General features: G+C 41.7%; 1 protein-coding gene across 2 annotated transcripts in view; it reads left to right on the plus strand.

The window, feature by feature from the left end:
- The first annotated feature begins 730 nt into the window (after positions 1–730).
- The window catches only part of LOC145350880 (zinc finger protein 292-like), a 197,240-nt gene continuing 174,000 nt past the window's right edge, over positions 731–23,970 (plus strand). The window contains exon 1 of one of the 2 annotated variants that reach the window (XM_080200293.1): positions 731–865. In XM_080200293.1, coding sequence (XP_080056419.1) covers positions 737–865 — 129 coding nt within the window. In that variant the 5' untranslated portion in view covers positions 731–736. The remainder of the gene's footprint in view (positions 866–23,970) is intronic. The other variant, XM_080200295.1, reaches the window with a different exon arrangement.

Genomic DNA, 23,970 nt, shown 5'->3' on the forward strand with positions numbered 1-23,970 from the left:
ATACCAAGAATAGTGAATCAGTTTGTGGCAGAGGCAAACCATATATTGTGGGAAGATTCTCACGGAAAACCTTGAACTGCCATCTAGCCAACAACGAAGTCATACTTCCAGAGCCCAACGCGTTTGCCGATTTTCCGAGGGAGTTATAGGCACGACCTTTGCAGCTTGACAAATCCAAGCGTCCGGAACACAACGGTATAGCACTACCTGTGAAAAATAAAATATCCCATCCAAATTGTTGTTTTTGCAACCTGCTTCACTGATCTCACTATTTAAGTATCTCCCCACTATAACATTGCGAAGAATTATGTGCATTTGACAGATGTCATTCTTTTAGGGTGAACCCCAATCCATGTGGATGACAGGTATGGCCTAAATATGCATATTTAAAGTGCAACTACTGAAATGTAGGATAATTCAATCGGTTTATCACCTATTTGGAAATAAATCTGATCTCTGAAATTTAAGAGAAAAAAAACAGCTGTGTTAATATTACACACATTAACTCATGGCTGTCTTAGTCTATCAGACCTAGGTTACTGACCTTGCGCATTTCTCTTTCGCCGTCTTCGAACGAGCTCGCACCTGAGGAGAAGCCGCGCGCCAACTCACGTGATTCCGCCATCTTGACAGTTTATCCCGCCGCAACGTTCCAGGGAGACAAACCAATCAAAAGCGCGACGTCGCTTAGACGTCACTCAGTATGGCACGTAACGGGTATGAGCGCAGCAGCAAGATGGCGGACGAAGAGGTTGATGCGGACGTTAGAAACCTGACGGACAACCTCCGGGAGCTGGGCAACGAACTGCTGGAGCTTGGCGTGTCTGTGCAGTCGTCCGGGGATTACTGCCAGCGCTTCTGTCAGGTCAGTTGGCGTAGTCGGTGGGAGGGCCTTGGCGCCTTTAATTAGAGCAGTCTCCCCTCCTAATGTAGATGTATAAATCTATGCGGGCGGGTAGCGGCTCGCAGCATCGTCCCTCTTTGTTAATTACGGTGGGTTTTTTTTTGTCGACTGGCTTCTCGGAGTCGAGCTGCTGCTGCTTCTCTCGAATCCGCGCCTCTGATCTTCCTTTGTGTTTTCTTGAGGTGGCTATGTATGTTCGCTGTGCACGCAATGCCTTAAATATAAAAAAAGGCTGAAAACAGCAGAGTGTAAATATGGGAAGGGGGAGGGGAGGTGGTGGCGGCGGCGGCATGGGCTGGGCTGGAACACCGACAATACAGCTGATTGTATGTAACTCGTGGGTCCCAGAACCTCGCCCTCCCTTGCTTATCTGGCTTGGCCTATTTCTTTCCGGCGTGTTTAAAAAAAAATCGTATTGGTGTTACCTTGTAAAATTAGAGAAATGCATTTCATTTAGTGCTTTGATAACAGCCTAAGATTTTCCCGTCCCATTTTATTTATAATTCTGAAATAAGTTCCTGAACAGTAATATGCATTATTTAGTGTACTATCTTCTATCGGGCCATGTTAATTATTCCGTTACATAAGTGGTTAGAGAAGTATAATCTCAAATGTTTCAGCAATGGCAGCTGTATTTTTGAAGTGAAATGCCTCGATCTCCACGTACTTGATAAAATTTAAAATTGTGATATAATGTCTGTACAGTTAAGTAATGCGATTTTTATTTCATAACGGCTGTACTTTAGCCGTTTGTGCACTAGGTTATTTGGCCTGTATTGAAGATGTTTTGAAAAGTTTTCATATGTTGTCCAATAGTGGATTCCTAGAATGGTGTGATGAAGCTGTGTTTAATTTGAATCCTGTTTGAAATGATATGTCAATAGATGCAACTGTGAAAATTTGCTTTTTAAATCTCTGCTAGCCAGATGTGTATGAAATCACATTTTAAAGTTTTTGCGTAATAGAAACCAAGAAGTAATGAAACCTAAATGCTATGAGGTGTAAAGCATCATTTAGGTGAGAGAATGGTGCTGTTTCATTATAGACATTTTTAATGAACTATGTTAAAATAACCCATATGATTTTTTTCAAAAACCGAGAGCGCATCTGAACCATGCATTGAGTTGATTTATTGTCACATGTATTAACTATACAGTAAAATGTATTGTTTCTTGTGTGCTGTACAAAGCATACCGTTCACAGAAAAGGAAATGAGTGCAGAATGTAGTGTTACAGTCATAGCTAGGATGTAAAGATCAAATTAATGCAGGCTAGGTCCATTCAAAATCTGGCAGCAGGGAAGAAGCTGTTCTTGTGGTACTTGGTACATGACCTCAGACTTTTGACTTTTTCCCGATGGATGAAAGTGGAAGAGAGAATGTCCAGGGTGCATGGGGTTCTAAATTATGCTGGCTGCTTTGTCGAGGCAGCGGGAAGTATAGACAAAGTCAATGGTTGGGAGGCTGATTTGCATGATGGATTGGGCTACATTCATGATCTTTTGTAGTTCCTTGCAGTCTTGGGCAGAAAAGGAGCCATACCAAGCTGTGGTATGACCAGAAAGAATGCTTTTTATGCTGCATCTGTAAAAGTTGGTGAGTTGTAGCTGACATGCCAAATTTCTGTAATCTTAGAAAGTAGAAGCGTTGGTGGGCTTTCTTAACTGTTGTATTGGCATGGAGGGACATGGGCAGATTGTTGGTGATCTGGACACCTAAAACTTTGTCTCATTGATGTAGACAGGGGCATGTTTGCCAATGCTTCCTGAAGTTTGACAATCTCTTTTGTTTTGTTGACATTGAGGGAGAGATCATTTGTCACCGCACCAGATTCTCCTATCTGATTCCTGTATTTTGTCTCGTCATTGTTTGAGATCTGATGCAGTATGGTGATGATGTCAACAAACCTGAAAATCAAGTTGGAGGGCAATTTGGCCACGCTATCATAGGTGTATGAGGAGTACACTAGGGGGCTGAAACACAGCCTTCTGAGGCACCGGCATTGAGGATGATCGTGGAGGAGATATTGTTGCCGATCCTTACTGATTGTGGTAAGTGGTTTAGAAAGTTCTGGATCCAGTCACAGAGGTAGGAGCTGAGACCCAGACCACAGAGTTTGGAGATGGGTTTTATTGGGATAATGCTGAGTCATAAGAAATGGGAGCAGGAGTAGGCCATCTAGCCCTTCGAGCCTGCCCTGTCATTCAATAAGGTCATGGCTGATCTGAAGTGGATCAGTTCCACTTTCCTGCTTTCTCCCCATAACCCTTAATTCCCTTGTCTGTCAAAAACCTATGTACCTGTGACTTAAATATATTTAGCGAGGTAGCCTCCACCACTTCAACGGTGGAGGAATTCCAGAGATGCACCACCCTTTGAGTGAAGAAGTTGCTTCTCAACTCTGATCTAAACTGCCCTTATCTTGAGGCTGTGCCCTCTAGTCCTGCTATCCTTTCTAAGTGGGAAGAATCTCTCTACCTCTACCCTATCCATTCATTTCATTATCTTGTACGTTTCTATAAGATCCCCCTCATCCTTCTAAACTCCGAGTACAGACCCAGTCTATTTAGTCTCTCTTTATAGTCCAACCCCCTCCATCTCTGGTACCAGCCTAGTGAACCTCCTCTGCACTCCCTCCAAGGCCAAAGTAACCCGCGCAAGTGTGGCGACCAAAACTACCCACAGTACTCCAGCTGCAGCCTCACCAGCACCCTGTACAGTTGCAGCAAGACCTCCCTACTTTTATATTCTATCCCCCTCGCTATAAAGGCCAGCATTCCATTCGTCGTCTTGATCACCTGCACACTGGGTTTTTGCGACTCATGCACAAGGACCCCCAGGTCCCTCTGCATCGTAGCATGCTGCAGCTTTTCGACCTTTAAATAGTAATCCCTCCTCCTATTATTCCTGCCAAAGTGGATAACCTCACATTTGCTAACATACTCCATCTGCCAGGTCCTCGCCCACTTGCCCAACCTATCCAGATCCCTCTGCAGACTTTCCACACCCTCCGCGCAATTTGCTTTTCCACTCATCTTTGTGTCATAAATAGGAGTCTGACATGGGTGTCTTTGTTATCTCCGTATTCCAGGGTTGAATGCAGGGCCAGGAGGATGGCATCTGCTGTGGACCTGTTGCAGCGGTAGGCGAACTGTAGTGGATCCAGTCAGTCTGGGAGGCTGGAATTGATTCATGCCTTGGCTAGCCTTTCGAAGCACTACTAAATGATGGATGTCAGAACCACTGGAGGGTAGTCATTAAGGCACTCTGCTTGGCTTTTCTTTGGTACTAGGATGATGGTCATCGTCTTGAAGTAGTTAGGGACCTCAGATTGTTGTAAAGAGAGGTTGAAAATGTTTGTGAATAACCCTGCCAGCTGATCCATGTGGAATCTGAGTGCTTGTCTGGGTACCCCATCCGTTCTAGTTGCTTTCTTGGGTTGATCTTAGAAAGCTGCTCTGACCTCAGATACAGATTCATCCAAGGTTTCCAGGATGGAGGGCATCCTCTTTCTCAAAATGGGCATAGAATGCATTGAGCTCATCAGGAAAGGATGTATGGGAGCTGACAATTTTGTGCCTTCACCTTGTAGCTTGTCATGTCTTGCAGACCTTGCCATTGTTGGTGGAGGCCTGTGTGGCTAGCCTGGGACTCAGTCTTGGTCCAGTATTTTCTTTTGTTTAAAGCATTCATGCTTGTTGGAATTTTGAGTTGTTTTAGAACAGAACATTTTAGCACCAGCCAGAGAGCAAGCTATATTAGAGCTGGTAATATGCAATGAGACAGGGTTAATGAATGACCTCAGTGAACATGGAGCAATGATCATAGAATGATTGTATCCTGCTTCATTTTGAGGGAATGAGTATTTTAAACTTGACTAAGGGCAATTGAGGGCATGAAGACAGCATTGAATGAGAAATAAGGAAATCAGTTTAGAACAGTAAGTGATCTTATCAAAGCATACTAAATCCTGAGGGAATTTGACAGGACAGATGCTGAAAGGATGTTTAGCCTTGTAGCAGAAACTAGAACTGGGGAGCACAGTTTTTTTTAAAAAAAGTGTCTCCCATTTAAGATAGAGATGTGAATGTTTTTCTCTTGGGTAATGAATGAATGGAAGGGGGGGAGCTGTGGCAAAGGTAGATTATTGACTAATGAGTGTGTCAGGATTTGGTGGAATATGGAACTGAGGCTGCAGTCATATCAGCCATGATCTAATTCAGTGGCGGAGCGGGTTGAGGCCAAATGGCCTGCCAATTTATATGTTCACATTTAACGTGATAAAATATTTGACATCTGTATTTTAAGTGCAGGTGTAGGAAGTTTCGTGAGGTTTCATGTTGGGGAAAACTGCATTACATTCTCCCTTTATAGTATCATCCATATTTTGTCTCTGCTTTGTATCAGTTGTAAAATAGCCAAGATACTTGCTGTTTTTGTAGCAATTGCAGGATACGGTCCTCAAATGGCAGAAAATATCCATGTGATAAAATCAAATTTGACTTCTTTGGCCACTATAAACAGAAGTCTACTTTAAAATGGATGGAATTGTGGAATTCACTCCCCAAAACATTAAAGCTGGAATTCTGTGCAATAATATTTCTATATTCAGTCTTAAGAGTGACCTTGAGGTCTATACCTTCCCAGCGCAACTTGCAGCTATTATTCTGATATCAAGCGCTTGTTCCCTAACGACTGAAGTAGCTTTAATACTGAAAGAAGCACTGCACCATATATATTGGAAAGCAATTTATTGCAAGAAATGAAAGTGGAATTTGAATGTCAGATATGCAGCTGTGCCGAAAATCTGATGTTGCCCAGAATCGTGTGTATTTGTCAACCATTTATTGTATGATACATTATTTTTGTTCATCAGTATAAGGTTAACAATTCCAAGATACTTTATTAAAGAGAGAACTTTATTTTTTCTAAGCATTCATTTTATGGTTTAGGATACCATTAAAACATATATGCTGAATGGTTTAATAGATATTCCTTTATTTGAATACTCAGTCCATGTCATCTTCCCCCTTAGACTGAAATCAGTCAAGGGCATGCAAGTAGTCATTCACCGATGCAGGTCCCTCCATCCTTACCTATATGCAAAGAATTACCCAATTAATTTAGTTTTCTTTATTAGTTAATCCTTTCAGGACTGGATATCTTTTTAATACAGTTAATGGACTGGGGTAATCTATTTATTTAATGATACCACTGATCCACACACCAATCCGTTGGCTTAGTAAATTATGCACAGCCTCATAGACCAGATGAGGTCAACTCTTAAAAGCTCAAGAATCAGAAATTAAAGATTTGCAAAGTAAGTGTCCCGGGTCTTTTAGGCTACAACCCTGATTTTGAAAAAGGACACTGCTTCACTTAAGTACCTGCTTAAGTAAAAGCATACTCCAGTATAATCTAACATCCATTTTCAGCAGACCTATGACATACTTTGAATGGAAAAATGCTAAATGTCTTTTTTTTTAGTAGATGGCTACTAGTGTGGGAAACTGCAGTGTTCAATAATTTCAGTGAAATAGCATTTAGTAATTCCAGTGGTTTTCCTTCCATGAGAAAAGCACAATATCATGTGGCCATCACCTCAAGGTTACTACCATAGTCCATTTGACTGATGTTCATTTGCAGTCTGGCAATACCTCAGATTTGAAAACTTCATTCTTGTGTTCAAATTGCTGTTTGACTTGACAGTCACCGCCGTGTGCACCCCCCCCCCGCCTTTCTGTAACCTCCAGCTCTACAATCCTTTGAAATCTCTGCATCCTCTTGTTGTGCATCCCTGATTCCCAATACCCCAGATGCATTTTAGAACATAGAACATTACAGCGCAGTACAGGCCCTTCGGCCCTCGATGGTTCCACTGGTCGGCGCAACAATCTAATGACCCTCTAACCTAAACTATTCCAATGTTATTCATATGCCTATCCACTGACCATTTGAACGCCCTTAAAGTTGGCGAGTCCACAACTGCTGCAGGCAGGGCATTCCACGACCTTACTACCCTCTGAGTAAAGAACCTACCTCTGAAACCTGTCCTATAATTCCACCCCTTAATTTAAGGCTATGTCCCCTTGTGTTAGTCATCACTATCCGCGGTAAAAGGCTCTCACTGTCCACCCTATCCAATCCTTTGATCATCTTGTATGCCTCAATCAGGTCACCTCGTAACCTTCTTCTCTCCAATGAAAATAACCTCAAGTCCCTCAGCCTTTCCTCATAAGACCTTCCCACCATACCAGGCAACATCCTGGTCAACCTCCTCTGCACCTTTTCCAATGCCCCCATATCTTTCTTATAATGCGGCGACCAGAACTGCACGCAATACTCCAAGTGCGGCTGCACTAGAGTTTTGTACAGTTGTAACATGACCTCACAGCTCCAAAATTCAATCCCTCTACCAATAAAAGCTAACACATCGTACGCCTTCTTAACAACCTAATTTTCACCTGCCTGAGCTGAGTTCCCTCCCAAGACGCATTTGCGTCTGTTTCCTGCCCTCAAAATCTATCTCTTTGAGCAAGTTCCATTTAAGGAAATGCCCACAGGTATTTTTCATCACTGTCAACTCATTATAAAAATTGCAAAACAAATGACTTCAGGATAGTTCCTAATTGTATGGCATTCTGCAGGATTGCATTCCAAAAAAGAGCAAATTTTAGCTCGGTGGAAATCATTTGGGTTGCTTGCTCAGTGTGATTTCAAGCCAATTATAGTTTGTTTCCTTGCTTTTGTCATACTGGGATAGGAGCATAACAATTGATCTCATTATTTCAATAAAATATTTGAAATTATTCTACAGTAGATTTCATTGTTTGCCTATTCAAAAATAATCCACTTGGATAGGATGACTGAACATCCAATTTGTTAACAGGTCATATTTTGAAGCTGAGATCATCTTGATCTTGAGATGGCAAAATCACCAAACTTCATCCTAATTTTATGATTGTTACTGGAATTTCATAGAATCCCTATGGTGCAAAAAGAAGCCATTTGGTCCGTCTATGCTGCACCGTCGACAATCCCAATAGGTACTATCACCATAACCCCAAGTATTTACCCTGTTGATCCCCCTGACACTAAGGGATAATTGACCATGGTGAATCCACCTAACTCTCATCTTTGGACTGTTGGAGGAAACCCAATGCAGACATGGGAGAATGTGCAAACTCGCAGGCAGTTACCTGAGGTCAGAACTGAACCCTGGTCCCTGGCACTGGGACAGCTAACCACTGTGCTGTCATGTTGGCCATCGTAGTCTGACCTTTGTTTTTAAGCATGAATGCAGTGCAACAATTTTTCAGTGCTAGTGTGTATATTTCTCTACAGTTGCAAGGTTGGCCGATTGTTTAATTGATCCATTGGTAAGAGAGCTACTTGTTCTGTTTCTGTTGACTTGGTGTGAAAGATATCATAAACTGGTGCATATACCAGTCCTATGTTGAATGGATTTCAATATAAAATTTGATGCCATTATTCCTACAAGCAATGCTGGAGACTCTTGCTCAAAATTGTGTAAAGATAATACCAGCAACTGCAGGCCCATCAGTTTAACTTTGGGGAGTTCTCTAGAAATGGTAATTCAGGAGAAAATACAAGTCACTTGGGCAAATGCAGGTTAAGTAAGGAAAGACAGCATATTTTGTTAAAGACCAGTTGTATTTAACCTGCTTGAGTTTTGAGGAGGTAAGAAGATACTTGAAGGTAATGTGGCATATATGGACTTCCTAAAGAATTTGATACAGCACTGCAAAACAGACTTGACCAAAACTAGAGCTTACGGAATAAAAGGGGCAATAGCAACATGAATGAGATTGGCTAAATGACAGGAAAGAGAATAATGGTACATGATCGGACTGGGTGAAGGTTAATGCTGGAGTTCCCCAAGGTTCAGTGTTGGGACCCTGCTGTTGCTAACGTGTACAATTCAAAATTTGTAAATTGCATCTAATTTGGGAGAATTGTGAACTGAATTAGATAGTGTTAAATTTCAAAAGGAAATAGATTGGTGTAATGGACAGACAAGTGGCAGATATTTAATGCCGAGAAATTATTTTGCTTGAAAGCATAGAGAAATTATATATTTTTAAAAGGGATGCAGGACAGATTGAGCGTGTGGTTCATTCATACTGGTCCTCAGACTTTATAATTGGAAGCCTAGAGTACAAATAGCAGAAAATGATAAACCTGTATAGAATACTGTTTTCAGCTGGAATATTACCTCTAGTTCTGGGATTTTAGGCAGGACGTGCAGTCATCAGAGAGGCTGCAAAAAAGATCCGCAAGAATGAGGAACCTCAGTTACCCAAATAGATTGGAGAAACTGGGGCTATGCTCCTTGGAAAAGAGAAGGCTGAGGTATTCAAAATCATTAGGGTTATGAGCAGAGTTAATGGGGTCCAACTGTTCCCACTGGTGGAAAGATCGAGGACTAAAAATGAGGTATTGGCAAAAGAAGTAATAGTGACATGAGGAAAACCTTTTAACCAGTAAGCCATTAGGATCTGGAATGTATTATCTTTAGAATGTCGAGGATGCAGACACAATCATGGCTTCTAAAAAAAAATTTGGATTGTTATCTGAAAAGATTGTGGGGCTACAAGTCAAAGGCAGAGCAGTGGCACAAAGTGCATTGCTGTTGCAGAGAGCTGATACACACACTGCCTAGAGGGCAGTGACCACAATATGATAGAATTTACCTTGCAGTTTGAGAAGGGGGCATTGGAATTGGATATAACGGTGCTACAATTGAGTTAAGAAAACTACATGGCCATGAGGGAGTTGCTGGTCAGATTTGTTTGGAAAGGGAGCCTAGCAGGAAACGCTGTGGAGCAACAGTAGCAGGAGTTCTTGGGGATAATTCAGAAGGCACAACATAACGTGCTTCCTCTTCCTTGGAATGAATTTAGGGGGAGGATGAGGCAAGTCAGGAATAGCGCAAAAGCAAATGAAAGAACATTTTGAGAGGTGAGGAATAGTGGGAAGATTTTAAAAGCAAGCAGAAGACAACTGAAAACAATAAGGGTGGAAAAGATGAAATATGAGGGTAAGCTAGCTAATAGAAGATTGCTAGAGTTTTTTTTTTAAAGATATATGAAGGGCAAGAGTGGACATTGGACGGCTGGAAAATGAGGCAGGAGAACTAGTAATGGGGGACAAAGAAATGGCAGAGGAACTGAATGGGTACTTTGTAGCATCTTCACAATGGACGACGCTAGTAACATGTCAGAACTTCGAGAGTCGGGGGCAGAGATAAATGTAGTGACTATCATCAATGAAAAGGTGCTTAGGGAAGCTGAAAGATCTGAAGATGGATGAATCACCTGGACCAGAAAGACTACACCCCAGGATTCTGAAGGAGATAGCTGAGGAAATTGGGGAGGTATTGGTGATCTTTCAGGAATCCCGAGTCAGGGAAGGTCCCAGAGGACTGGAAAAAGGCTAGTCAAGATGGGAAATGATAAGCTAGTTAGCCTTCTGTCTAGGATCTTGGAGTCAATTATTAAGGATGAAGTTGCGGAGCATTTGAAAGTGCATGGTAAAATAGGGCTGAGTCAGCATGCCTTTATCAAAGGGAGGGTCATGTCTGACAAATCTGTTAGAATTCTTTGAGGGGATAATGAAATTAGACAAAGAAGAAACAATGGATGTGATTTATTTGGATTTCCAGAAAGCCTTTGACAAGGTCCCTTTATAGGATGCTGCTAAATAAGCTAAGAGCCAATGTTATTAGAGGCAAGGTACTGGCATAGATAGAAGTTTGGCTGACAGAAGGCAGAGAGTGGGGATAAGAGGGTCCTTTTCAGGATGGCAGCCGTGGTTAGGTGTTCCCCGGGGGTCAATGTTAGGACCACAACTTTTCACTATACACATTTAATGATCTGGAAGATGGAACTGAGGGCATGGCTGCTAAATTTGCAGACAATACAAAAATATGTAGAAGGACAGGTAGTGTTGAGAAAGAGGGAAGTCTGTAGAATGACTTGGAGGGGCTAGGAGAGTGGGCAAAGAAGTGGCAGATGGAATACAATATTGGCAAGTGTGAGATTATGCACTTTTCTAGGAAGAATAGAGCTGTAGACTATTTTCTAAGTGGGGAGAGGCTTCAGAAATCTGAGGCCCAAAGAGACAGGGAAGCCCTGGTTCAGGACTGTTGACCTTTAACATGCAGGTTCAGTTGGCAGTTAGGAAGGCAAATTCAATGTTAGCATTCATTTCTAGAGGGCTAGAATACAAGAGCAGTGATGCACTGCTGAGGCTGTACTCTGGTCAGACCCCATTTGGAATATTGTGAGCAGCTTTGGGCCCCATACCTTAGGGGGTCCAGAGGAGGTTCACAAGAATGATCCCTGGAATGAAGGGCTTATCATATAACAAGGGGTTGGTGACTCTGGAAACTCGGAGTTTAGAAGGATCGGGGGGGCGGATCTAAATGAAACTTAGAATACTTAGGTTTAAATAGAGTGGATGTGGAGAGGATGTTTCCAACAGTGCGAGGGACTAGAACTTGTGAGCAGAACTTCAGAGTAAAGGGACACTCCATTAAAACTGAGATGAGGAGGAATTTCAGCTGGAGGGTGGTGAATCTGTGGTGACCAGAGTGTTTTTAAGACAGATTCTTGATCAATAAGGGGATGAAGGCAAGGGGATGAAAATCTCATCAACCATGATTGAATGGCAGAGCAGACTTGATGGGCTAAATGAACTAATTCTGTTCCCATCTCTTATGAATCATAGAACCCTACAGTGCAGAAGAAAGTCGTTCAGCCCATCAATTCTGCACTGACCACAGGCCCTATCCCCATATGTTTACCCTAGCTAGTCTCCTGACACTCGGACAATTTAGCATGGCCAATCAACCTAACCTGTATATTTTGAGTGTAGGAGGAAACCCCCGCAGACACGGAGAATGTGCAAACTCCACACAGACAGTGACTGACCCCAGGTCCCTGGTGCTGTGGGTCAGCAGTGCTAACCACTGCCACCGTGCTGCCTCTGGTTATTGTTTTATGAAAGGCTGCCCTCTGTGTCATAGCCACTTTGATTTATGATTCTTTGATAAACATCCTCGTTTTCATAGTGCAGTTGAAATTCTATTTGACTGCTGATATATGGAGCTGGTTCTGTTTGATGCGGTGAAAATGTAATTATGATATTTTAGATTTTCATGCTAGAGCCTTTAGCAGTTTCCATGAACTGAAGCAGGTTTGTTAATTCTGTCCAGTCATTTGGAACTTTATTTCAAAAATGCATTTGAAAAGTTTTGCTCTCAATCTAAATTCCTATTCAAGTACCCTATTCAATAACTAGCAGTTATTGCACAAGTGTCTTATTTCACCTGTTGTTAAAAAAGTACAAATTGAGAGTAGGTCTTCTGAATAAATTAACCTGTTTGCTGCAGCATGGAAGAGGAAGATGGAAAGTGATGCAGAGAGTTGTGAATTTTACTTTGTGGTATTTTCTTGGATTCCACTTTAAATATTGCTGCTTATTATGAACACTGAATGATGTAATGAATGTTGTGTGAAATATAATTGAAGCCTGTGTGCTTGCAGTCGTTATTCAAACTTCCCTTCTATATAAAGGTATATGTATGTTTTATCGTTGGTATTTCAGAATCTCCAAGGGCAGGCGGTGGGTGGAGAGGGCGCAGGAAAGGAAAGAGGGAAGAGTAGAATTGCAGTAGTTCTAGGGATTTGTTTGTTCAAGGCATGAACTGATTTCAGAAAGATATGGTGCCTCCTTGCTTGAGTAATTGAAAATCACTGAGTGGTTGCAGGCTATTCTGTGAGGAAAAGATCAGCCAGTGTTTATGGTCCAGATTGGAACCGATGATGAGGGAGAAAATGTTGAGGTCTGTGAAGCAAAGTTTTGGAGTTAGGGATGGAAATTTTAAGAAACAAGGACCTCAATTTATTCTCTTCTTTACTACCAGTACCATGTGCTAGTGGGCATAGGTGCAGAAATATAGTGCAGGTGAATGAGGCTACAGAAGTGGTGCTTGAGTTAAGTTCTTAGGCAGAAAAGGACTCTCTGTACAAAATGGGCAGGTTGCATCTGATCAAAGCTGGTTCTCTTATATATACAAAAAACATGTGATGCATTGTGATGTCACTGCCAGGTGGTTTTTGTGGTTATGGATATATCCATGGTGCTGTTAAGGCATTCCAGTATTTGTGAAGGAATGGTATGTAACTTTGTGATGTTGCAAGGGGTGGTGTTCCTGTGTGATGCCTACCCTTGTCCTTCTGGATATTGGAGATCACAGGTTTAGAAGTTGCTGTCGAATAAACCTTGCTACAGTGCATCATGTAGATGATCTACACTGCTTTGTGGTGAAGGAAAGGCCAATCAAGCAGAGTGTTTTGTCCTTATTCAGGGTAGTGGAGAGTATTCCATCAGAAGAGAACAGGATGTTGGGAAAAACTCTCAGACCTGGCAGTATCTGTAACGAAAGAGAGAGTAAGAAGTCTCTCAACACCAGGTTTAAGTCCAACCAGTCTATTTGATAGTAATCCCACAAGCTTTCAGAAACGGTGTCCCTTCATCAGGTGCGTGGAAGGTTCTGATCAGAGAAGGGCATATAAAGTCTCTCACGGTTTACAAAATACTGATTAGAATGCAAGTTAACAAGCAGAGTTAACAGTCCTTGAACTAAAGGAGGGCAAATGTGTTAAATATTAAAATGAGAAATTGCAACAAAATGTGGCAATTTTAGAACAAATGATAGATGGCTTGATGTGGGAGGGGAATGGGAGTTTGGGTACTTTAAAAAGGGGTCGAAGATGGAAGAGAAAGGTCACAGTCTAAAGCTGCCAAACTCAATGTCATGTCCCAAGGCTCGCAATGTCCCTGGATCTGTAATATTTAGTTTTATTATTCTATCACGGTCCTCACTTGAGCCTTGTAGATAGTTATTGGACTTTGCGGAGTCGGAAGGTGAGTTACTGCAGAATGTCTAGGCTTTGAACTTGTAGCCAGTGTCTATAAGGCGAGTGTAGTTAAGTTTCTGGTTAGTGGTAGCACTTTTGATAGGGATTAGGTGATAATGCGGTCGTGTCCAGGGCATGTGGGTAGATTCTCTTGTTAGAGCACTACCTGGCACTTTGTTAGGAGGTTAATGAGTATGATTGGGTGAGGTGAAACTAATTTAGTTGGGAGAAGGGAACCAGAAAATAGTAGAAATGAAACCAGAGAATAGGGAGATGTGAACAGCAGTGTAATTCAAAATGTCCTAAAGTTGCAAGGATCAGATTAAGATAGCAAAAATGATGAAATATCAAATTGCATTTACAGTCTGTGATGTAACTGAAGTTGGTGAGCTACAGGCAAAAATTGCAGCATGGGATCATGATTAACTGACTGACTTGATTCAAGAAAGACCATGACAAGTTATCATCTATTCAGGAATGAGAGAGAAGATAAAAGGGGAAATAACAGTATTGATTTAAACATTACAATTCTAAATCATAAAGAAACCTGGTTTCAGTTGGAGAAAAGAAAAAGGGAAGCTACAGATTGCTGACAATTTTTTAAGTCTGAACAGTGAGACAAATGAATAAATATCAAAGATGTAACAAAAATGTTGTAATATCAAGATTAAGTGCCTTGATTTATGCTGGAGAATAAAGCAAGGTGCTGATGGTAGGGAAGAGAAGAATATTTGAACAAGGAGCACTTTCTCCCATCAGTGCATCCCCAACCCATCAAGGGGGGTAGCAGCTTTGAATCCCTGCCTGGAAATGAAATGGGCAAATGAAGTGTTACGGTAGGAAAACCTTTAGCTAATGATGCAGAAAGGGTGCAGAGGAGATTTACAAGGATGTTGCCTAGATTAGATAGCATGTCTTATGAGGATAGGTTGAGAGAGCTTGGTCTTTCCTCCTTGGAGAGACGAAGGATGAGGGATGACCTGGTAGAGGCGTATAAGATGTTGAGAGGTATTGATCGAGTGGATTCTCAGAGGCTTTTTCCCAGGGCTGAAATGATTGCAACAAGGGGACACAAGTTTAGGGTGTTAGGGAGTGGTACAGAGGAGATGTCAGGTATGTTTTTCACTCAGAGGCTGGTGGGTGAGTGGAATCGGCTGCTGGCAGTGGTGGTGGAAGCAGAGTTGATAAGGTGTTTTAAGAGACTTTTGGATAAGTACATGGAACTTAGAGGGTTATAGGTAAGCCTAGTAGGTAGGGACATGTTTGACGCAACTTGTGGGCCGAAGGGCTTGTTTGTGCTGTAGTGTTTCTGTATTTCTAAGAGCAGGCTCTGCATCCTGGAAGCCACTCATGAACCTGTATCTGAGGTCACCGTTGCAAATATCCAAGCAACCTTCGAAGGTCAACTTGTGGAAAGCGACTGGTTCAGATAGGGTACACAAACAAGCACTCAAATCCTGCTTGGACCAGCAGGTGGGGTATTTATAGACATCCTTAGCCCCTCTAAACCAATCTGAGGTCCCTATCTGCATCAAGAAGACATCATCCCAGTATCAAAAAAAAGCCAGGCAATGTGCCTTAATGATTATCACCCAGTGGCTCTGATATCCATCGTTATGAAGTGCTTCGAAAGGTTAGTCCTGGCATGAATCAATTCCAGCCTCCCAGGTTGTCTGGATCCACTGAAGTTTGCCTACTGCCACAACCCTGGAACACCTAGATAACAGTGACACCCATGCCAGACTCCTATTTATTGACTACAGCTCAGCCTTCAACACCATTATTCCAATGAAACCCATCCCCAAACTCCATGGCCTGGGGTTCAGCTAGATTCCTTCCTTTGAGACGGGATCCTGAACTTCCTAACCCACAGTTCACAATTCAATGTGCAACAGCACTGGTGCCCACAAGGCTGTGTCCTTAGCCCCTTTACTATACTGCTTGCATGTGTGACTGTGTAGTCAAATTCCCCTCCAACTCGATTTTCAAGTTTGCTGATGACATCACCATAGTGGGCCAGATCTCCAAACAGTGATGAGATGGAGATACAGGAATGAGAGAATCTGGTGAACTGGTGCGGCAACAATAATCTCTCCCTCAATGTCAACAAAGTGAAGCAGATGGTCATTGACTTATTGTTAAGCTCATTAATGCCTCTACTTTCTCAGAAGACTGAAGAAATTTGGCATGTCCACTGAGTCTGACTTTTACAGATGCACCATAGAAAATATTATTTCTTTTATTACAGCTCGGATATCACTCATCAGTCTCCCACCCACTGACATCTACATTTCCCACTGCCTTGGAAAAAAAACAGCCAGCATAATTAAGGACACCTGCACCCTGGGCTTTCTCTCTTCCACCATCTTCTCAAAAAAGATACAGAAGTCTGAGGTCATGTTCAAACCAACTCCAAGAACAGCTTCTTCCCTGCTGCTGTCAGACCTTTGAATAGACATACCTTGCATTATGTTCTTTCTCTGCATCCTAGCTGTGACTGTAAAACTAGATTCTGCACTCTCTCCTTCCTTCTAATGTACAGTGCACAAGAAATAATACTTTTCACTAATACATGTGACAATCAAAACAACTTTCTCTGGCAGCTTATTCCATAATATGCACTACCTTCTGCCTGAATAACTTAAAAGAATTTTTCCCTTTTTTTTTAAGTTTTCAATTCCTTTTTTCCCTAGGAAAAATCATAGAAACCCTACAATCAAAAAGTGGCCACTTGGCCCATCAAGTCTGCACCAACAACAATCCCGCCCTAGACCCTAGGCCCTATCCCTGTAACCCCAGATATTTACCCTGCTAATCCTTCTAACCTAAACATCCTGGAACACTAAGGAACAATTTAGCATAGTCAATATACCTAGCCTGCACATCTTTGGACTGGGAGGACGCGGAGGAAACCCATGCAGATATTGGGAGAATGTGCAAACTCCACACAGATGATGACCCCAGCTGGGAATCAAACCCAAGTTCCTGACGCTGAGGCAGCAGTGTTTGCCATCATGCCGCCCAACAGACTGTTCATCCTATCTTGTTTTCGGTTTCGGTCACCTTGCTATAGGAAAGATGCTAAACTGGAGAACACAGAAAAATTTACAAGGATGTTGCCAAGTTACAAGGGACTGAGTTATGAAGGGAGATTGGACAGTTTGGACTCTTGTGGGGTGATCTTTTGGAGGTGTATAAGATGAGAGGCATTGATAGGGTCAATGCACTCAGTCTTTTTCCTAGAGTTGGGAATCGAGGTACTCGAGGGCACAGGTTTAAGTTAAAAGGAGAAATTAATGGGAACCTGAGGAGCAACTTTTTTAAGTAGGCTGGTGTGTGTGTGGAATGAGCTGAGGCAGGGACATTGACAGCATTTCAAAAGATGTTTGGACAGATACGTGGATAGGGATGGTTTAGAGCAATATGGGCCAAATGCAGGCAAATGGAGTTAGCTTAGATGGGCATTTTGGTTGGCATGGAATACTTTGAGCTGAAGGGCCTGGCTCCATGTCTGTACACTTCAATAAGTTCACCCCTCATTCTATATTCCAAGGAATAAAGTCCTAGCCAAGAACAAGTACAGCACAGCACAGGAATGGGCTTTTTGGTCCTCCAGGCCTGTGCTGATCATGATGCCCTAACTAAACTTAAAATTATCCTTACTGGGTTCATATTCCTCCACTCCCTCCCTATTCATGTACCCACTCAGATGCCTCTTGTATGATGTGCCTGCTTCCACCACCACCTCTGGTAGCACTTTCCAGGCACCCACCACTTTCTGCATGCAATACTGCAAATGTGGCCTAACCAAGGTCTGCTCTGAGCCTCCATCTTTGCAGTGAAAACAATCCTAGTTTATTCAACACCCTCCTAGCCAACACTCTTGAGCAGGCAACATCCTGGTGAACCATATTTGAACTCTCAAGTTTCCACGTCCTCCTGATAGTATGGTGACCAGAACTCCAAATGCGGCCTAGCCAGGGTTTGATGCATTTGCAACATGATTTTTCAACTCCTGTACTCAATGCAGTAGCTGATGAAGGCAAGCATGACATATGCTTAATCACCTTGGCCACCTGTGATGCCACTTTTAAGGAACTTTGTGGACCTGCACACTCAGCACCTTCTGTTAATTTTTCTAAGGGTTCTATCATTTACAATATAATTCATACCTAAATCTCATACTCCAATTATGCATTAGCTTATATTTATCCAGATTAAACTCCATCTGTGCCCAAGTCTCCAATCTATCTATATCCTTTTGTATCCTCTGACAATCCCTAGCACGACCAGCAACTCCATCAATTTTCGTGTCATCTGCAAACTTCATAATCAGCCCACCCCTGCCAAAAACACACATTTCACTCCAAATTATTTATACATACTGTTTGTAGTAGAAGTCCCAGCACTGAGCCCTGTGGAACACCACCAGCTACAGATCTCCATTCTGCAAAACACCCTTCCACTGCTACTGTCTACTATAACGAAGCCAGTAGTGTATCCATCTAGCCAGCCCACCCCAAATCCTGTGATTTTAGTTTTTGTACCAGTCTGCCATGAGGCACCTTGTCAAATGCCTCAATAAAGTCCATGTAAACTGCATCCTCATCAATAATGTTTGTCACCTCTTCAAAAAAACTTAATCTTGTTGGTGGGAAATGACCTTCCCTGTACAAAACCATGCTGCTTGTCACTAACTAGTCCCTTTTCCTCCAAATGTGCACATATCCTGTCCCTCAGTGTCTTCTCCAAAAGATTCTCCACCATTGACATCAGGCTCACTGACCTATAATTTCCTGGATTATCCCTACTTGTTTTCTTAAATTAGGGAACAACTTTGAATATTCTCCAGTCCTCTGGAGCCTCACCTGTGGTCAGAGGATGTTGAAGTATCTGCTTCTTCCCCCACTGTTTCTTCCCTTGTCTCCCGCAGTAACCTTTGGATTGGTTCCATCCAGCCACATGAGCTTGTCTATCTTAATGCAATTTAGGATACTAACAGTTCCTCCTTCAATTATATTGATATTCTGTAGAGCGTCACACACCTAACCCGACTTCAGTATTCACTGTGTCCTTCTCCTTGTTGAATGCTGATACAAAGAACTCATTAAGGATTTGACCCACTTACCATGGCATAACTTCCCTCCATTCGTGTGCCCGCTGTTAGTCTTGCCCCTACTATATGCATAAAAAGCCTTGATTCTTCTTGACCCTGTTTGCTAAAGACATTTCATGGCCCCTTTTTAGCCCTACTAATTCCACATTGAAGTTATTTCCTACTTTCACTGTAGTCCTCACAGCTTTCAGTTTTTAGATACCTAGACGTATCATATGCCATAGACCTCTTTGATGTGCTTGCAATTTTCCTTGTCATCCATGGTTTCTGACTCCTGCCACTTCTATCCTTTTTTGCGGGACATCCTATACTGCAGTTCAATTAACTGGCCTTTAAAAGCCTCCCACGTGCCAGGTGTGGATTTGCCCTCAAATGGCCACTCCCAATTCCTGCCTAATTTGGATGTAACTGGCCCTTGCCCAATTAATCACTCTCATCTGAGGACCACTCTTGTCCTTATTAATGACTACCTGAAATTTTGTGGAATTATGGTCGCTAAGCCCAAAATGCTCCCCCTCTGAAACAGCTTGGCCAACCTCTATAACTCAGGCCCACTAGTCCTGGCCTGACCAAAACTGTACACAATACTGAAGTGCAGCCTCACTGACCATCTAAATAACATAATGTCTAACATATCTAACATAATGTCTCAACTCCTAAACTCAATGCCCTGACTGAAGGCCATTGTGCTAATCGCTTTAACACCCTGCCTACCTGTGACACTGCTTTCTACGAACTATGTATTTGTACTCCTGGGCCCCTCTGTTCCTCAACATTCCCCAGGGCCTTAACCATTCACTGAGTCTTACCCTGGTTTGACTTTCCAAAATGCACCACCTCACACTCGTCTGTATTGAAATCCATTTACCAATCCTCAGCTAATTTCCCTAACTGATCAAGATCCTCCTGTAATTTTTGATGACCTTTGCATCAATGATACCTCTTAATTTAGCATAATTCGCAAACTTACTAACCATGCCTTGTACTTTCACATACAAATCATTTGTATAATAAATACATTTTATTATATATAAGGGTCCCAACACCGATTCCCTGAGGCACACCATGCATCACAGGCCTCCAATCCGAGAAGCAACCATCGACCATCACCCTCTGCTTCCTACTATTTGAGCTAATTTTGAATCCAATTAGCTAGCTTTCCCTGGATGCTATGTAACCAAACCTTCCTGACTAGCTGCCACTTGAGGCCTTGCTAAAGGCCTTATAGACAACATCTACTACCCTATCTTCATCCATTCTTCTAAGAAGCAATACTACTTAGTTTTGGAGTTTAGAGCTTTGGAAAAGTTCAGACTGTTTTTGTGTTCAATGTCTCAAGTCCAAGACCCCATAAGGCAAAATAACATGTTGGAGGAAGAGACAATTAATAAGGAAGATTATGAAAAGTACAAAGGGAAATTAAAAAGTTGATGCAAGAGATGAAGAAGTTACAAGGAAAGATTAGTGGATGAGATAAAATCCTTTAGGGTTCAATTTAATAATCAATGTAAATGTCTTTTGAGAGAAAAAGTTAAACCCATTCAGGATGCGGAGAAATCTCGGCAGCAGAAATTAAAAGTATTAAATAAGAACTTTGTCCTCATAATGGAATTGGATGATATGAAGGTAATGAAGAAAATGTGCTAATCTCGTTAGTATTATTAAAAACGGCTTTTATGTGGTCTAGATGGAATGCATTCTAGGGTTGCTGAAGGAAGCAAGTTAAAAATATTGGAAGCATTAATCACAATCATCATTGGATGCACAGCTGGTTCAAGAGAGCTGGGTGTTTATTGATGACATGGAAAGAGAAACCTGGAAACCAGAGGCTATTCAGCCTAACTTTGGTTATGGGGAAGTTTTAAGAAGGTTATCAGAAACAAGAATATGCTTTCAGCTGCAAAGACATGGGTTAAGCAAGGAGGGCCAGCATGACAAGATGGACTATGTCTGACTAACTTGACTGAATTCTTTGAGGTAACAGTGGGGGTTGATCAAAAGTAATGTGTGTGTGTGTGCCATGCCAGTGTCTTTCATATCCCAAAAATATTTGGGAAAATAAAACTAAAATGTGTTGAAACATAACTGGTTTATTGGATAATACTCATATCCATCCATGTGATAAAAGTATTTACTCTGGGTAGTCTGCATTAACAAGGGGTCTGTGACGGAATAGGTAGGGTTCCTAACTCTACTCCAGAAGCTCTGAGTGCAAGTCTGAATTCAGTACTAGATGGACACTGAAGATAGGTTCATTAAGAGGCCAAAACAGATTTATTGTCAGCCTGTAAATCCTTCCAGTCTGATGGAAGGTGTTAAAAGCAAGAATGTTTTTTGGTCAGCCACACTGCAGAAAGCAGCTGTAAACCACTGCAATACTTCGCCACTCGTATGGGAGTCCATGGTTGCCAGTGCATGGTTTTGAAGGAGAAGGAGTTTGTATCAAAGGGCATGTGCAGGAGACAATATTGCTGCTAATTGTCTGAAATCTAGTGTAGAGTTACGACTAAACCAAAATTACATTCCTGCCACATGCTATACTTCAGTTATCTACATGGTAGAAACATTTCTTTTATGTTTTGCCTTTGTTTGTATGCTGTACCTTAATTGTTGTTGTCCAATTAAGCTTAGCGCTCAGCAAATCATTTCTGAATATCTAATTAGCCTGTTCACAGAGTTACTGAAGCACTTGAACCCTTCATTATTCTTGAAGCCCATTGATGTGTACTCACTAGTCACAGTGCATTTTGTTTAATTTGACCACAGCATAAGGGGTTCTAAAATCCCTTCAGGATTTTTTAAATGTCAAAATGGGTTATTTTTGTAGTTATAAAGTTTAGGGCTTGCAATAAATAGTTAAGAAAACTGATTGTAATTCCACTAAATTATTTGTGCATAACACCTAACGAAAAGGCTTGTGCAACTTCACTCTAAGCATGTAGGGAGTCATAAGACTCGAACTCAGAGGTTTTGAAAGAGTTGGCTGAGAGGGGACTTGATAAGTGTATTTGTCTAAGACTGTAAAACATATTAAAGAACAATATAATTGTGTACTGGGCTTCTGGCACAATGGTGGAAACACAAACCTGGAATTTGAACCTACTGAGTGGACAGTAGCATTTTCCTACATAGATGAGCGCGGGTAGACAAATGGTGTTTCTCGTTTTATATTTTGAATAAACATGTAAAAGAAAATATTTTCATCTTTTCCATTAATTGTTCTTGTGTAACCTGCTTGTAATTGAGGCAATTACTTGATTATTAGTTTGAGTATTGAGAGTTTCTGCTATCTTGTGAATGGGAACAAAATTTGTCTGATAGAATTTACTAATGCCCTATTTTATCAGACTGGTAGTGATAGTCCAGCTCATTGGCAAGTCATAAATTCAATGCATATTTGAGTTCATAAATGATCATTGGAAAAATATCAAACTGGGCTATTTTGTAGGACATTTTCACTATTGCTAATATTTTTTAAAATTCCATAAGTATAACTGCATATACAATGTTTGCACATGCATAATACTACCAGAGCTCGCCTGCAATCTCTCGTCACTGTCTCAATTTCAATTAGAATATGAGCCTAGTTAAGTCAAGCAATAAGACTATTAATGCATCATTAATAAGATTGGCATGTAAATATGAATAAAGTAATGGAAAATGAAAACCTAGCATGTAGCAGTGAATTAGTATTTTGAGAGCAAGGTTTCTTAACAAGTCAAGCAGTTATTTTACTGCAAAAACAAAAAATGCTAGAAAATCTCAGCAAGACTGCCAGCATCTGTGGGGAGAGAATGGAACCAATGTTTCGAGTCTAGATGACCCTTCATCAGAGTGTCTCAACTTGTCTCCTTCCAAACTTGCTGCACTTCGCTCTCTTGGGTCCAACCCTGACCTTGCATCAAACTTGCTGACGAGGGTGGTGCTGTTGCTATCTGGCGAATGGACTGCTACCTCGTAGATGCTGAGTGCCAACTCTCGGATGCTTCCTTCTACCTCCCCCTAGACCACGACCTGACTGCTGAATATCAAACCGCTGTTTCCAGGACAGCATGATCTCATCTGAGACCTTCCCTTTGTAGCCTCCAACCTCAATCTCCAAACCCTGGATAGCCTGTTTCTACCTCCTTCCCAAAATCCACAACCAGACTGCCCCAGTAGGCCCATGTCAATTTTGCTTCCAATTTCCACCCCTCTGTCACCTTCACGTGGAGCAAAAGGCTCTGACAAAGGGCCACCTAGACTCAACGTTGGCTTTATTCTCTCGACACAGATGCTGTCAGACCTGACATTTTCCAGCATTTCTTGTTTTTATTTCAGATTAAAAGTAAGTGTTTTACTTCTGTCTGTTTTAGTAGAGATGCAAGATGTCCTAAATCCTGCCCATGCAAACAAATTTTTGTTCAAGTAACCAATTGAATGTGGATCTAAGGTGGAGCAGTGTTTGAAGTCCGTTGTTGCTTAAACTGAAGTTTGTGGAGCATGTTTTGATAACATACACTAGAGTTTAGAAGAGTAAGGGACTTGATCGAAACCTTAAGATTTCTGTCTAGTATTATCTTCAAGATGGAGAGGATATTTCCTCTTGTTAGAATTTGGGGCCACTGTTTAAAAATAAGTGGTCACTCATTTAAGACACGTGAGGAGAAATTCTGAGGGTCATTAGTCTCTGGCACACTGTTCCTCAAAAGGGAGTGGAAGCAAAGTCTTTGATTAAGGCAAAAGTAGATAGATTCTTGATTAGCAAAGTGGTGAAAGGTTATAGGTAGGCAGGAATGTGGGTTTGAAGTTACAAGGATCAAAGCTGATCTATCAAGTGGTGGAGCAAGACGAGTGGTCTACTCTTCGTATTTTTATGTAACAAAATACTGGCATGCTCCAGTCAGTGAAGAGGAGAAAAAAGTTAATTTTTCAGCTCTGATCTTTTTCATCAAATAAGGAAAATTTAGAAATGGACTTTTTGATATGGAAAAGGAGAGGGGGAGAAGAAAATGGGGGAAAATC

Source organism: Carcharhinus amblyrhynchos, chromosome 12 (assembly GCF_965287045.1).
Source record: "Carcharhinus amblyrhynchos chromosome 12, sCarAmb.v2.hapA, whole genome shotgun sequence".
NCBI classification, from domain to species: Eukaryota; Metazoa; Chordata; class Chondrichthyes; order Carcharhiniformes; family Carcharhinidae; genus Carcharhinus; species Carcharhinus amblyrhynchos.